The sequence below is a fragment of the Pomacea canaliculata genome, linkage group LG3 (genome assembly GCF_003073045.1).
Source record: "Pomacea canaliculata isolate SZHN2017 linkage group LG3, ASM307304v1, whole genome shotgun sequence".
NCBI classification, from domain to species: domain Eukaryota; kingdom Metazoa; phylum Mollusca; class Gastropoda; order Architaenioglossa; family Ampullariidae; genus Pomacea; species Pomacea canaliculata.
Genome location: NC_037592.1, coordinates 8,150,058 through 8,166,037, shown reverse-complemented (window position 1 = coordinate 8,166,037; position 15,980 = coordinate 8,150,058). Strand labels below are relative to the sequence as shown.

General features: G+C 40.8%; 3 protein-coding genes across 5 annotated transcripts in view; all 3 read right to left on the bottom strand.

Moving 5' to 3' along the window:
- LOC112558491 (proline-rich transmembrane protein 1-like) overlaps window positions 1-2,378 on the bottom strand; it is a 29,630-nt gene extending 27,252 nt beyond the window's left edge. The window contains exon 1 of the mRNA XM_025228955.1: window positions 2,047-2,378. Within this exon, the coding sequence (XP_025084740.1) occupies window positions 2,047-2,062 (16 nt within the window). The 5' untranslated portion in view covers window positions 2,063-2,378. The remainder of the gene's footprint in view (window positions 1-2,046) is intronic.
- Window positions 2,379-5,121: 2,743 nt separating this feature from the next.
- LOC112558494 (proline-rich transmembrane protein 1-like) lies at window positions 5,122-9,963 on the bottom strand. Of its 2 annotated transcripts, none has more exons than XM_025228962.1 (4): window positions 9,808-9,963; window positions 7,132-7,259; window positions 6,919-7,044; window positions 5,122-6,140 (listed from the first exon to the last, which is right to left on the bottom strand). In XM_025228962.1, the coding sequence occupies exons 1-4, from the start codon at window positions 9,821-9,823 to the stop codon at window positions 5,967-5,969; spliced, it is 444 nt and encodes a 147-aa protein (XP_025084747.1). In that variant the 5' UTR covers window positions 9,824-9,963; the 3' UTR covers window positions 5,122-5,966. The 2 variants fall into 2 exon arrangements, with proteins under 2 accessions (XP_025084747.1, XP_025084746.1); XM_025228961.1 differs by having other exon boundaries at window positions 5,124-6,140; window positions 7,132-7,262; window positions 9,808-9,955.
- A 1,868-nt stretch (window positions 9,964-11,831) lies between these two features.
- The window catches only part of LOC112558493 (proline-rich transmembrane protein 1-like), a 32,486-nt gene continuing 28,337 nt past the window's right edge, over window positions 11,832-15,980 (bottom strand). Inside the window, exons 2-4 of one of the 2 annotated variants that reach the window (XM_025228958.1) lie at window positions 12,769-12,917; window positions 12,558-12,683; window positions 11,833-12,387 (exon numbers count right to left, since the gene is read on the bottom strand). In XM_025228958.1, coding sequence (XP_025084743.1) covers window positions 12,214-12,387; window positions 12,558-12,683; window positions 12,769-12,917 — 449 coding nt within the window. In that variant the 3' untranslated portion in view covers window positions 11,833-12,213. Of the gene's footprint in view, window positions 12,388-12,557; window positions 12,684-12,768; window positions 12,918-15,980 lie in introns of both variants that reach the window. The other variant, XM_025228959.1, reaches the window with a different exon arrangement.

The following is a 15,980-nucleotide window of genomic DNA, read 5'->3' as shown; positions in this document are numbered from 1 at the left end:
TAATTAATGGGATTGTCCAATTTACGTTTACATTACTCGCAATAGGTTGCAGGACTTAGGATCCGGTTTTCGTGTGATCCTGGATGACTGACCCTTCGCTTCCTTTATCGCGTCACCGTCTGTGATGTTTCCGCCAACGAAAACTGATAGCTCCAGCGAAGAATGAATAAACATGGGTGCAACCAATAGAATCTATTTGTAGCCATGGAAAATAACTGGCACGGGAACAGCCATGCTTTGTGACGGGAATGTTCAGGAATTTGGAATATATACAGCGTGTGGACGGTATGTCCTTGGCGTCAATTTTTTAAATACAAAGCGGGTTTCCTTTTATTTTTTCCCAGTTGTTTTTGGAAGGGAAAGTGCTTCCAACTAGAGGGGAATGTGGTGAAGGGAGTGAGGAGTTAGGGAGGGTGGGAGAAGGGTCGGTGCTTTGTAACGCGACAGGTGTTGTGTCTACTCTTGCGTGTGACCTGCTTTCGTGTTGGTGTCTAGGTTGCTGTGTGCATTAGTGGTGAACCGTGCTGGTGGCTTCGTTTCCTGTTGTTTGTCCTAGTTCTCGGAATTCTACAAGGCCTACTACATCTGCATGGTTAATGTACTGGTGCTCTCTTTCCCTGTTGTGACTTGTTATGAGAGCCTATAGGAGGCCTGCCACGTCCGCCGTGGTGGTGTACTGTACTGGCTACCGGATCCCTGTGTTGTGTAATTTTACTTTCTATTTTTTAACTTGGGTTTTAGATGATTTGATGCTTCATTTCCATGTTTGTTTGCTTTTTTTTTATAATTTTCATCATAGTATAGGCAGTGAGATATTTTATATTTTACTAATTTTTTTCCAACTCTAACCCTTCCCACCCTGTTCTCCACCTCCCCTTCATCCCCTACATTCCCTATGCCCCCGGGAGGTACCTCTCTAGATCATCAGTAGCGGAGGTATGAATATCTACCAGAAGTCAAACGAATCGAAACTGAAAGAAAGCAGAGCCAAGTGCTTTCAAGAGTTGGAAGGACGGACACTTTGTTGTTAATATTTAATGTTTTAATTCTGCATCAGCCCAGTTGTGAGTCACTGAGCGTGTGACCACCACCCGTGATTAAACGAGGTGGGCACCTACAGGCTTTATCGAACATGACCTAGAATGGATACAGGGTCTGTCTTTATCAAACATGGCCCAGCACTTGCGACATTCGTTCATGTCAGCGCCCTGGGGATTGATTGGCTTCCAGGGTTGTCCGTGCGGTGTCTTGTGCGTGCGTGCGTGCGTGTACTTTGTACTGGATGTTATCTTTTGAGAGTCAGGCCTCGGAGCTGTCACCAGCAAAACCTTAACAATTTCAGTATGCTCAGGTACAATCCTGTTTTTCGTACCTGTTACATTCTATATCTGTCCTTTAAAATCTGTCCTGCAGTTGGCCTGTGAGCTGTAAGCCGAGCCCGCCAGCCTTTGAATAAAAAGAATTTTTAAGGTGTGGAAGGAGATGGCAAGGGATAGTTTTGGGATATAAAACTGCTTTGTTGGCGATGTAGTGGTTATAGTAGCTGTCTGCGGGTTTTAAAGAAACGTAGCCCAGACTTACTGTTGCGGAAAAGTTATGACCTGAAGACATTATTTAAGTGATTGAAGGAAAAGATTAGACAACGAGATGTCACGTGAAGAAAACATGAACCATGCAAATGAATAAGGACACCACTATAATATTTCATTATCTTATCATGAAATCTCGGTCGCCAAGAGTGTAAACCTCTATACTTGCCGTGCACCAATAGGGGAGGGTACGAGAGGAGGGAGTGACAAATGACGGAGGAGAAGAAGTAAGAGGGAATCAGAAATATACATAGAGGAAAAAGTGAAAACGAGGTCGTAATGGAAGGTCACTGATGCAATCCCGGTCAAATTTTTTAAAAATTGTGAAATTTCATAATCTAATCAAATTGAGACGCCTGTGTTTGGCTTTAAAGTCATTTATTGTAACTTTACTTTCTATGAATTAAAAAAAAGCATATAGGTGTGATTCCTGTCCAGTAATATTTGAAAAGCTTACCTTGTTTCTCCTCCATTTGACTGACAGATACGTTCCGCCAACAAAAATAAAATGGACTGTAAAGATCAGCGAACAGGCGATATGGTTGCTGGCTGTGGCGCAACTGTTGTCGGGTGTCTGTGGTGGTCGGTACTTTAAGTCACAATCTGACGCACGACTTCAACCAATCGCTGGCCGTGTAGCTCGCTGCTATATTTAGCTCACGGATTTCCCTTGAACGCTGCGCGCGCCACCCAGTGGCCGCCGGCTATGACGTACGCCCTCCTTGGTAACCGCTGTAACGTCACTAACATCAGAGGTGAGGATGTAATTGGTGTTGTAATCAACCGAGGCTACATCACGGCACAGCAGTCAGCCCTGTAAACAAATTCTACAAGCAAAGAAAAAACAGCGTGTCTAAGACGAGAGGTGAACCCAGGACAGCCAACCCTCAATGTATTAGTGACGGCGCTAACCTGTTCAAAGATGATGATAACATCAAGTTCGCCTACGGACGTTTCGGAAAATGTTGTATGGACAGAACCTTCACCCCCCTCACACTGAAATGGTTTCGCCCATACGTGTGTATTTTCATGTCTGCTTATTACAAAATGGTCGTTGAAACATTTTATTATTTTTGCGCTGGATTCTTTGTTGTCTGTCTTAACTGCTTGATGCTTTATGTGCAAGATGATCTGTTTTATTGCACTTGAGTCTGCACTGCTTCATTACTTATCTATAAACTGTCAGGCTAAATTTAATTTTGTTTACTTCTGCTAAGATCTCTATAGCTTGTATTTTTTTATGTAACACTTTTATGCTGTTTATTTGGCTCTCAGTTGCACGCCCGCGCCCGCGCGCGCACACACACACACCTTATTAATAGAAATCCACAGATATTAATCAAGATATTCATTTACACATGCTTGTCAAACTTTAAGTTGTCAGTTGTATTGTTTGACATCATGGCAACGACTCATGGTACAGATCTCGTGAGAAAATTATTTTATCTTTAATGTGCTGTAGCTGACTATAGGTGTTTGGAAAGAAGTTTAGAATTTAATTCCTACTTTAATTCCCAATCCTGCGGTCAGAATAAGCAAACCATTATTTTTTTTTTTTTTGATGAAGCTTATGGGAAAATATTTTTTCTTTAAAGTTAAGCTGTTATTGTCATCAGTTTTGTAATAGAGAAAATTTTTACTCTTGTCTTTTATCATAACATTCTTTAAATTGTTATAGTAATGCACTTATATTAGTATGGAACATGGCACGACGCACGCACGCACGCACAAACACACACCCACACACCCACACAGAGGGAAAGGCCGGGTGACGACCCCGTGACCGAATTAGAGTGGAAGGGGTCACTTAGTGATAGGATGGGGGGTGCAGGTATGTTTTGGAGAGAAGTCGGGTGTCAGGGTCGAGGCAAGAGATTACGGATAGACGACAGAACGTGAGGGAAAAAGGTGAGAGCTACGAGTCATGGAGACCGTGGGAGGTAGATGTGAATGATTCTCCTTGGCCAGAACTATATCCACCGGCGATAGAATAAAAAACACCTGTCACCCGCGACAATGTTGACGTGTTTGTTATTTTGGTGTTCGGGAAATAACTCCCATGCACTCTGTTACACACTGATTTACTTAGCTGCTGCTATCGTTATTTTTAAGATTAGAATATTCTAATTTAATGTTTATCGACCGATTTGACTTAAAGCTTCTGAAATCCATTCCAATTTAAATTACAGTAGGTTAAAATCAGATGAACTGAATTTTAGGTATAGGTTAAGGTGTTCTTCTTCTGCTACTTATATAAAAAAACAATGACAATCGACACTAACTTAATATAATATTGTAGTTCATCAAGTTTAGTCATATTCAACATAACAATCACAAGTGAAGATAGTCACTAACATTGAACCCTGACTTAAGAATCTAGCCCATATTATAGAATCAATCCCTATGCATTACTCCATATAACAAGATAAATAATACATGTCATTTATATAAGATATTTATAAAATAATATAAAATGTAATATTCAAATATCTCACTTACCATCAAATGGCTTTGTCCTTTGACTTCCCTCCATTCCTGCCTCTGACTTCCTAGCTACTTGCTAGCGGTGGCATTAATCTCCACTTCAGATACACCCCCAGTGATGTGCACAGAAGGAAATTGTGATGGTTAGAAGTTCAAACACAAATGTTTCCATTTAATGCATTTGTACCTGAAGCCACAGTATACTTCAGGGTCACAAGCAAACCTAAAACACGAGAATGATACACTTAGAAAAAAAAACAACAACAACAACAACAACAATAGTAAAACCATTTTCAACCAAACATAATCTAAATTATTTCACCTTTTGTCCTGAACACAAATAGTGTCACCATTCAACTGCCTGCTCCCCACACCACACAATTCCTTTCCAGAAGCCTTCCAACCAAAAGTACAAGAACTTTAGCAGCATTTATCATGTTATTGATAGCATCATATAAACTCTCATGAAATATGCTGCAATGTGTTTCCTAAAAATGTAGAAATCTTAAGACCCGTTTTTAATTCAAGTCATTAGAGACTGTTCATATAAATTTGCGTGCATATGCTTGCCCATATTTGCAAAGTCTTAAATGTATAGAAAAGGCTGCAACGGCGGTGATAAGGCTGTGGCGTACTGTGTGACGTCAGCGAGGGACAGGAAGTGTCGGTCATTGTTAGGATTTGAACTCAAGAAATCAGTGGTGTGTCTTTACTTGGATTAGTGACATATTTTAGTGATAACATTCAAGATGGTTATGAGCAATGTTCCAACCATATCACTGCATCAGCGCTTATTGGAATCCAGTTGTCGTCATCGGAGGACGAAAGAGTCCCGTGTAATTCCTATAAAACATTCATCTTTTCCCACCTGAACAGACACAAAAATAGACGGGATTCAAAATGATTCGACTCTTTACGAGATTCTATACAGTTTTTTTTGCCTTTACAATCCCTTTAATAAGGCCAGTTTAAAAGGGCAATAATTGCAGTCTTCTGACCTTTCAGTCTTTGGGAGGGGGCAGCTTTCTGGCAGTCTCAATCTCCTGTCCCTGCCTTTCCCAAAATCAAAAAGTGTCAGGTACCCATTCAACAGCTGGACACTACTGCAATCAAGCAAGGAATTTGTCTTTTCGGTCATAGAATTTGTATGTTGTTTGTATCATTTTCCTCTGGAGATGATAAACCTGTTCAGGTAAGCATTCAGGGCATGAAAAAAGATATCTCAGTCAGGAATATATTTCCACCCTCTCTTCTACCCTAATAATTGACGACTTTCAGAAGTGTTTGACATCTTTTATTTAAAATATGTCAGCATGTGATCAGATATCAGTTTTTCTTTTTACAGTCAAAAGTGCTTGTTGAAGAAAGACATTAATTTTCGAAAGTGTAGGGTGGCGAGAATTGTAGACGGGAATAAAACTAGATGATGGACAGATAGAACATTTATTAATATTTTAACAAAATACTTTGCTTCAACTGAATTTAGCATCAGTCTTTTATCACCGGGTTATATATGTCAGAATGAAAGATGTATTCTCCGAAAGACAGGAAAAGGATGAAATAAGTCGACGGTCAGAGTTTGCACAGTATTCTCTAAAAGATCAACAACAACAAAACAGTAAACAACAATTTGTTAAAAGCTCGTCTAATCCATAATTCTAATCATTTTCGTCTACATTGTCACAAAAGTCAATGGGTGTGCAACAAATCGCACACACGCACGTGCTCACGGGTATCATGTCTATCTGCTACAAAGTGCAAAAAATGTGTGCGTCTTGCATAAAAGTCTTTCTTCGCCAGCTGCCGGGTGTGAGACAGTCTTATATCCGGTTCCTTAGCAACCACACGCTCCTCCAGGAACAGGATTTGCCGGTCCGAAAAGCTCTGACGTCGTCAGTAACTATTGTAGTAGTAACTACTTCTGTTGTTGATCCTCACAACAACTGAGATGATGACAATGATGACTGAGCCAATTCCACCGAGGATGGAAAACAGGGCGAAGCGGCGAGACTGCTGGCTTAAGGTCTGAGCTCGTTGGAAGTCCCCGGATGCTAAGGCTGTGCGGGACTGCACACAGAACACAAACAAATAAACATCTTGTATCATCCTCTCTTCAACCCCAACCCAACTTCTTTTTTTGTTTTACGATAGTTAGGTTTCATGCACTGAAGAGTGTTTGTTCTAGTGGTTTGACTCTATTTCTTACACTTTAGTATTCTAAATTATAACACAAACTACTTTAGTCCTTTTTCTCTTTGAATGAATGCTTGCTAAACTATCTCTTTCATTCCACCCCTATCTCACATCTCTCTTTCTTTCTCCCTTTCTCACACACCCATCTCCCTCCATGCTCAAAGTATAAAACTATCGGAATGTACAGCCATCTCCCTCTAGTCAACCAGCTGTGACTGGAACTGGGAAACATTCATTATTATTAATTTATCATCATCATCATCGCTAAACAAATTAAAGATTTCGCTTCCGGTTGCCTCTCTCTACATTTTTTTCTCCAGCATGACCACACATCAACTCAATTGTCGCTATTCAGTCGTTTGATCTACAGTTAGCGGAGTCCTGGCATCCTTTTTTTTTAAAAATAAAAATCCAAGAACTTCTCATTGGAAAGTGTTTTGTGGTCCCGTTATGATACACAATCATTCAAAAATTTATTTCAGATGGTAATGATCTTTGCCTGAGAAGCATTTTCTCCTCTGTGCTCACTGCCCTTCAGTAAGAATAGGTATAGCACTAGAAATGAATATATAATATGTTCTACTAATTTAAGTTGCGGTGGACCCATACCAATCTCCTTAACAAAAACCATTATAGATACTTTGAGTCTCACCTCGGATGCCTTCATGATGGCAAAAATTCCTATCGGCCAACAGCAGCAGATTGTGGCGAAGACAGCCAAGCCCATGTTGTCTGGCACACTGTGTACCACTGGAATGGCGGCTACTGGCTGAGTAACCTGTAAATAAATATTAAGGTGAATAAATCGACATAAAAACCGAAAAATAAGAAAAATAATAAACAATAAAAAAGTGGGTTTGCTTACAATGACTGCAGAGTGGTTGTAGCTGTGGCCTTGCTGTGGTTGTACAGCATACCCCGGTTGTGCAACATACCCCGGTAGCGAAGCGTGCCCTCCATCGCACCCCTGCTGGGGATATTCGGGCTGGTTACCTGCTGCAAAGCCCGTCAAGACATCCCCCCAAGTGTTAGTGATGGGAAAAGTCTCGTTCACAGTAATGCTAGAGCATCATGATAGCTTACAAACTTACAGATGTACAGCTAGAGGATTAGTTAGAAGTAGAGAAATGTCACAACAACTGGTACAACTACAGTACAACTTATACTCTCACAGTATATAAACTGGCAATAATTGTTAGCAGCTGTATGAGAATGCAGCAAGTTGTGTAACAGATATAGCTACATCAGTAACACACAATAATTGTTACAGCTGTAGAATTACAGTGGGTCACTTCATTATAGTTCTAGTGATATGATTGTCAATATACTGTCGTCGTATATGTGATGAGAAATAAGATGCAAGAGCACACAAAAAGGGAGAGAGGGAGAGACAGACTGACAAACAGTTTAATTTTTCACGGGCTGTCCGTTTAGGGGAATTTTCGGTTGTACTCATCTTGAACAATATACATCGTTTCATTTTTGCAGAAAATGGGGCACTCGAGATGTCTCTGATTTCATAAACACAAAGGACACAGTCGGGACATATGAGTTTCGCGTGAGAGTTTCAACTGAATCTCAATTGAGATGATATATGGAACTCTAACGAATTTATTTATTTATTTATTTATTTATTTATTTATTTATTGTCGATTCAGTTCACGAACTCGTCTTGGCTTCTCGCAATACATCCGGTGGTAAATCTCAGTGCAGATGTTGATGACCAGACGTAGGTGTCTATATAGTTATTCAGTGTCACACAAAGAAGGTCACCTCTTGTCCATCCTGACTCTTGTATCTTATGTTTTTGCCACACTATATCCATTCAGTTCTCAGTCTGGTATCTTGAATTCGATTTCGCTTCTCGAATAAGATGCAGAAATAAATCAGTGCAGATGTTGACGACCTCAGTATAGGTGCCTAGTTATTCAGTGTCCTACAAAGGCTTTTCCATCCTGGATATTGTATCTTTAGTTTTTGCGACATTTTAGCCATTGTACACACCACCATCCGCCTTTTGCAAAAATCATTGTTATCATTGTTGAGAAACTCTTGAAAAAGGTGGTGGGTGAGTAATCTTCTGTTATGGCTCTTGTATTATCTTAGTCTCTTGTATTTTCGCAGCAAAACTGGAAACGGAAATTAAAAACCGGAAATGTTTGACGCATCAGACTTCGGATAGAGGTTGAAGTAATTCAAGATATCATTTCGCTTGGGACAGGGTTTGTAATAACTCCTGTGTCACGAATCTATCACAATTGTTGTTTGTCCTTTTCCTTTTTTTTGTCACATGTAAGGCTTCCTTGGGCGAAGATTGCAGTTGTTGATTTATGCGGAGCAAGGGATAGGAATCTCAAAGCTACCAATGACGATATCTGCACCATAGGCTTTATCGAACATGACCTGGAATAGATACAGGGTCTGTCTTTATCAAACATGGCCCAGCGTTTGCGACATCCGTTCATGTCATCGCCCTGGGTGGCTTCCACGGTTGTCCATGTGGGTGCGCGCGTGCACTCTGTACTGCATGTTATCCTTGTGAGAGTCAGCCCTCGCAACTTCAGTATGCTCAGATACAATCCTGTTTTCCTCTACCTGTTACATTCCATCTTTCCTTTGAAATCTGTCCTGCAGATGGCCTGCAAACTGTAAAAACTGAGCCCGCCAGCCTTTGAATGAAAAGAATTTTTAAGGTGTGCAAACAGTAAGGAGGGGACAAGAAGGAGAGAGTGACAATGTGGCTGGGGAGAAGAAGTAAGAGAATGGAATTAGAAATATAGACGAAGAAAAACTGGAAACGAGCTAGTAATCGAAGGCCTAATGGCTAGACCACGGAAACAGTATTCACAAGAAGTCCATAGTTTGATTTTTGACAGTTCTTTACATACAGATTGTCGTAAAATGACATTTACTCCACTGACTTGCAATAAATCGTAAAACTGTCTATAAAGAATTATTGATCTTAGAAGATTTGTTGGGATTGTGGAGGAGAAAAAAAAAGCGCTGATTAATGGTATTTGCTAAAACATTCGTTGCAGGAATCGACTCCGATGAAGATGAGAAAACCGATCATCTAAAATTTGAGACTGTCGTCATTACAGACACCTAGGCAAGGTTGTGACCATCGGTTTTATCCAACTTAGTCGACTTAATAAGATTTATTCAGATTATAACAACTACTTATAATTATAAGGAAGCATGGAAGAGCATCTGGCTGCAAATTATTCCTGTTATTATGGCGTTCTTTACAGCTGTTCAAAAGTATTTTAGAACAAGGAACTTATTCAAACAGGTTTATCAACTTTTTCTCTCCTCCTACTCAAACACCAAACATGCAAATAGGCGATTATCTGGAACCTTATGTACGGGAAGGAGACATGAACAATCATGCAGCTCCAGCCAAGTTTTTAAAAGTTGTGAAATTTCAGAATTTAATCAAATTTAATCAAATTCTGTCATTTGTTGTAACTTTAATTTACTTTCTATGAATTAAAAAAAAAGTTTGATTCCTGTCCAGTAATTTTTGAAGTAATTTATTTACCTTGTTTCTGGTCCATTTGACTGGCAAAGAAACCACAAAAAACTTCAGTAAAGATCAGGGAACAAACAGATCGAGATGCTGGTCGCAACTGTTGTCGGGTGTCTGTTACGGTCGGTACTTAAGTCTCAAACCTCCCCACGGACTTCAACCAATCGCTGCTCGTGTAGCTCGCTGCTAAATTTAGCTCACGGATTTCCCTTCACGCTGCGCGCGCCTCCCAGTGACCACCGACTGTGACGTACGCTTTCCTTGGTAATGTTGTAATGTCCCTACCAGTCAGTTCAAACAGGATGATATGATAAGACCAAGTCCGCATATGGACGATTTCGGAAAATAATGTATACATATAACCTTCACCCCACTCAAATCGAAATGGTCTCATCGATACCTGTGTAGAAGATAAGATAAGATAAGAAGATAAGATAAGATAAGATAAGATAAGATAAGATAAGATAAGATAAGATAAGATAAGATAAGATAAGATAAGATAAGATAAGATAAGATAAGATTATTGTCCAGCAAAGGAGATGTGTCTTCCAGCATGCAAGCAGTCAGAGAGAAAATAAAAAATATCAACAATAACATCAGCAATGGCAGAAGTGAGCACACACACACACACACGCCCGCATCAAAAGGACAATACACCAGTTCCCATGACTACATGATAACAGTTTTTTGTTTGTTGAGAGCAGAGATGGCCGATGGAATGAATGACCTTCTATAAACGTTCTTTTTCACAAGAGGGACCCTCAATCTCCGTCCTGAGGGCATAGGCTCGAAGCGGGGGTTGAGTGGATGGGTGGGGTCAAGCATGATTTGTTTTGCTTTCCGGACAAGAGCTGAATCGTACAGGTGGGAAAGGGTCAGCTGTTGTGAGCCTACGATTTTGCTGGCTGTGTTTATGACTCGCCTCAGTTTGTTCTTGTTTGTCACGCTTGTCTGGCCATACCAAGAGACAATGTTGAATGTAATTATGCTTTCTACCAGCGCACGATAGACATATCCCAAAATGTGTTCGCTTACATTAAAACTGCGAAGCTTCCTGATCAGATACAACCGTTGTTGTGCCTTCTTATGCACTGTCCCTACATGTTCAGTGAAATTCAAACATTTCCGTTTTTCCAACATTAAGTTCTAAGTAGCTGCTTTTGAACCACTCGCAAAGGGCCTGCACTTGTGTGGTATAGTGGGCCAAAGATTTCTCATCTCTCAGGCGACCAATCAGAGCCATGTCGTCTGCATATTTAACTAAACAAAGAATTCCGTTATTTATTTGCATCTCAATGGTGTATACAGAGAATACACAGTATACAGAGCTGCGAGGGATGCGGAAGTAACAATTCACAGAAGACGATGGACTCCTCAAGTTGCAGCTTGGTATACCACGGCGGCATCAGCATCGCCTTTCACATTCAGAGATCTTTATTTCCAGAAAACATACTTGATAATTATTCTGTTCAGACTTCATCAATCTGCAGAAGAAGTGTATTATGTCTGTACTTCAACCACGCTGACCATACAAAAACCTGGGCACCTTCGACGATAATTTTCTGTATATCTTTCACACGCACAACTAACAAACCATCCAAACTTGGTGGCGTGGATGTCCTTGTATAGACGTCCACGAACCTTTGTATTCTCTAAAACAGTGATGCCCAACCTTTTGTGGCCTGCTGGGCCATACACATTTCCGAAATGCGTGTCACAGGCCGCTTCACCGCAAAAATACGAAAAGAGAAAAAAGTAGAGCAGATACCATTTTTATTAGAAACAAGTTGTACTTACCATTAATTATGTAGTAATTAGTGGGATATTTGAAGTTGTTTACCCCAAACCAACTTCTGAATGTCCGGCTGCATGGTAGAGACACCAAGTCGGAGCACTGAATCGAAATGTTCGTCCATCGAAAAAAAGATTGAGAGACGCCCCTACTTAGGGATAAATAATTCTTCCCTTTTTTCGTTTTTTTTTTTTTCGGGTTTTTTTTTTCATTATTATTACTAACATGCCGATTTCCTGCACTGTGGGAAGAAGTTTCGCGGGCCGGATGGAACCGCGTCGCGGGCCGGATATGGCCCGGGGCCGTAGGTTGGGCATCCCTGCTCTAAAAGATCATCAACAACAAAACAGTAAACAACAATTTGTTAAAAGCTCGTCTAATCCATCATTTAAATCATTATTTTTCGTCTACATTGTCACAAAAGTCAATGGGTGTGCAACAAAGCACACACGCACGTGCTCACGGGTATCATGTCTATCTGCTACAAAGTGCAAATAATGTGTGCGTCTTGCATTAAAGTCTTTCTTCGCCAGCTGCCGGGTGTGAGACAGTCTTATATCCGGTTCCTCAGCAACCACACACTCCCTCCAGGAACATGATTCCCGGTCTGAAAAGCTCTGACGTCGTCAGTAACTATAGTAGTAGTCACTACTTCTATTGGTGATCGAGACAACAACTGCGATGATGACAATGACGATTGAGACACATCCACCGGCGATGGAAAACAGGGACAAGCGGCGAGACTCCTGGCTTAAGGTCTGAGCTCGTTGGAAGTCCCCTGATGCTAAGGCTGTGCGTGACTGCACACAGAACACAAACAAATAAACATCTTGTATCTGTGCTCACTGCCCTTCAGTAAGAGTAGGTATAGCACTAGAAATGAATATATAGTATGTTCTACTAATTTAGGTTGCGGTGGATCCATACCAATCTCCTTAACAAAGACGGTTATAGATATTTTGAGTCTCACCTCGGATGCCTTCATGATTGCAAAAAGTCCGATCGGCCAACAGCAGCAGATTGTGGTGAAGATAGCCAAGCCCATGTTGTCTGTCACACTGTTCACCACTGGAATGGCGGCTACTGGCTGAGTAACCTATAAATAAATATTAAGGTGAATAAATCGACATAAAAACCGAAAAAAGAAAAAAAATAAACAATAAAAAAGTGGGTTTGCTTACGACGACTGCAGAGTGGTTGTAGCTGTGGCCTTGCTGTGGTTGTACAGTGTACCCCGGTTGTGCAGCGTACCCCGGTTGTGCAACATACCCAGGTAGCGAAGCGTACCCTCCATCGTACCCCTGCTGGGGATATTCGGGCTGGTTCCCTGCTGCAAAGCCCGTCAAGACATCCCCCCAACTGTTACTGATGGGTCAACAGGGAAAAGTCTCGTTGACAGTAATGCTAGAGCATCATGATAACTTACAAACTTACAAACTTACAGATGTACAGCTAGAGGATTAGAAGGAGAGAAATGTCACAACAACTGGTACAAGTACAGTACAACTTATACTCTCACAGTATATAAACTCGCAATAATTGTTGCAGCTGTATGAGAATGCAGCAAGTTGTGTAACAGATATAGCTACATCAGTAACACAGTAATTGTTACAGCTGCAGAATTACAGTGGGTCACTTCATTATAGTTCTAGTGATATGACTGTCAATATACTGTCGTCGTATATGTGATGAGAAATAAGATGCAAGAGGACACAAAAAGGGAGAGAGGGAGAGACAGACTTACCAAACAACTTAATTTTTCACGGGCTGTCGGTTTAGGGGAATTTTACAACATCTTGAACAAAATACATCGTTTCATTTTTGCAGAAAATGGGGCACTCGAGGTGTCTCTAATTTCATAAACACAAAGGACACAGTCGGGACATATGAGTTTCGCATGACAGTTTCAACTGAATCTCAATTGAGATGATATATGGAACCTCTAACGAGTTTATTTATTTATTTATTTTTATTTATTGCTCTGCATAGCATGTTTCTTAAAATGTCAAGCTTTAGTACAATCACTAACTTGGTACAATCAACAGTCCTGTTGAAAAAAAAAAATTGTCGATTCAGTTCATTAACTCGCCTTGGCTTCTCGCAATACATCCGGTGGTAAATCTCAGTGTAGATGTTGATGACCACACTGTAGGTGTCTATATAGTTATTCAGTGTCACACAAAGAAGGTCACCTCTTGTCCATCCTGACTATTGTATTTTTGTTTTTGCCACACTATATCCATTCAGTTCTCAGTCTGGTATCTTGAATTTGATTTCGCTTCTCGCAGAAGATGCAGATGTTGACGACCTCAGTGTAGGTGCCTAGTTATTCGGTCTCCTACAAAGGTTTTTCCATCCTGAATATTGTATCTTTAGTTTTTGCGACACTTTTTCCATGGTACACACCACCATCCGCCGTTTGCAAAAATCATTGCTATCATTGTTGAGAAACTCTTGAAAAAGGCGGTGGGTGAGTAATCTTCTGTTATGGCTCTCGTATTATCTTAGTCTCTTGTATTATCGCAGCAAAACTGGAAACGGAAATTAAAAACCGGAAATGTTTGACACATCAGACTTCGGATAGAGGTTGAAGTAATTCAAGATATCATTTGTCTTGGGACAGGGTTTGTAATGACTCCTGTGTCACGAATGTATCACAGTTGTTTGTCCTTTTCCTTTTTTGTCCCAATTAAGGTTCCTTGGGCGAAGATTGCAGTTGTTGATTTATGCGGAGCAAGGGATTGGAATATCCAAGCTACCAATGACGGCCAAGCGAAAGTTTATAGTAAATGTGATCATTAGTTGAAACAAAAAGGATCCTTGATCTTTGGTCAAAACCAAATTTTTTTTTTGTTGTTGAAAAAGGCAAACGTTTTGAAGAAAATGCAACCACATCTGCTGATTTGCTGCAAAACATCAATCCCATCACTGTCAATTATAAAGTAAAAGTAGTAGTAGCAGCAAGAAGTCGGAATCTATACAGCCCGTGTCGACGATATGTCCATGTGTCAACTCTTTAGACACAAAATTAGTTTCTTGGTTTTTTTCCCGACAGTCTTTGCATTTTACATTTTGCTGATTTCTTCTCAATCTCTAACCGCCTATTTAGTTTTCCACCATCCCTTCATTCCCTGTGTACTTTCGCTGTGTCCCGGAGGCAATCTCTAAAGATCAGCAGTAGCTGTCTCGAATGTATGAATCGAAACAAAAGCTAAAATAGAATTTAAAAAGTTGGAAGATACCCTAGAGCAGGGGTGGGCAATTAATTTTCCCAAGGGGCCGCATGAGAAATTGGGATGGTTTTAGAGGGCCGGACTAATATAGTTAACTCAGTTTTACCCGATACTGTATATATAGTAAATATATTGGCGGGCTCCCATCGGGCGGGCCGGTCAGAGACAGGAGGCGGGCCGGATGCGGCCCGCGGGCCGCCCCTTGCCCAGATCTGCCCTAGAGGTCTCCCGTCTCGAATTGGCTTGATATGGACTGCTTATGTAACATGAACCAAATTTTTGCTAATTTAAGAGATTTCCAGAAAAACAGCCAAGTGCTTTCAGCCGTACGGTTAGCGTGGGAAGGACGGACAATTTATTGTTAATATTTTAACGCTCATCAAACCAGTTTTGAGTCATTGAGCGTGTGACCGCCACCCGTGATTAAAAGAGGGGGGCACCTACAGGCTTTATCGAACATGACCTGGAATGGATATAGGGTCTGTCTTTATCAAACATGGCCCAGCGTTTGCGACATCCGTTCATGTCAGCGCCCTGGGGATTGAGTGGCCTCCAGGGTTGTCCGTGTGGGTGCGTGCGTGCGTGCACTCTGTACTGCATGTTATCTTGTGAGAGTCAGGCCTCGGTGCGTCCTTTCGCCAGACCTCAACAACTTCAGTATGCTCAGGTACAATCCTGTTTTCCTCTATCTGTTACATTCAATCTTTCCTTTGAAATCTGTCCTGCAGATGGCCTGCAAACTGTAAAAACTGAGCCCGCCAGCCTTTGAATAAAAAGAATTTTTAAGGTGTGCACCCGTAGAGAAGGGGAGAGAGTGACAATGTAGCTGGGGAGAAGAAGTAAGAGAATGGAATCAGAAATATAGATACAGGAAAAACTGGAAACGAGCTAGTAATCGAAGGCCTAATGGCTAGACCACTGAAACAGTATTCACAAGAAGTCCATAGTTTGATTTTTGACAGTTCTTTACATACAGATTGTCGTAAAATGATATTTACTCCACTGACTTGCAATAAATCGTAAAACTGTCTATAAAGAATTATTGATGTAGAACATTTGTTGGGATTGTGGAGGAGAAAAAAAGCTCTGATTAATGGTATTTGCTTAAACATTCGTTGCAGGAATCGACTCCGATGAAGATGAGAAAACCGATCATCTAA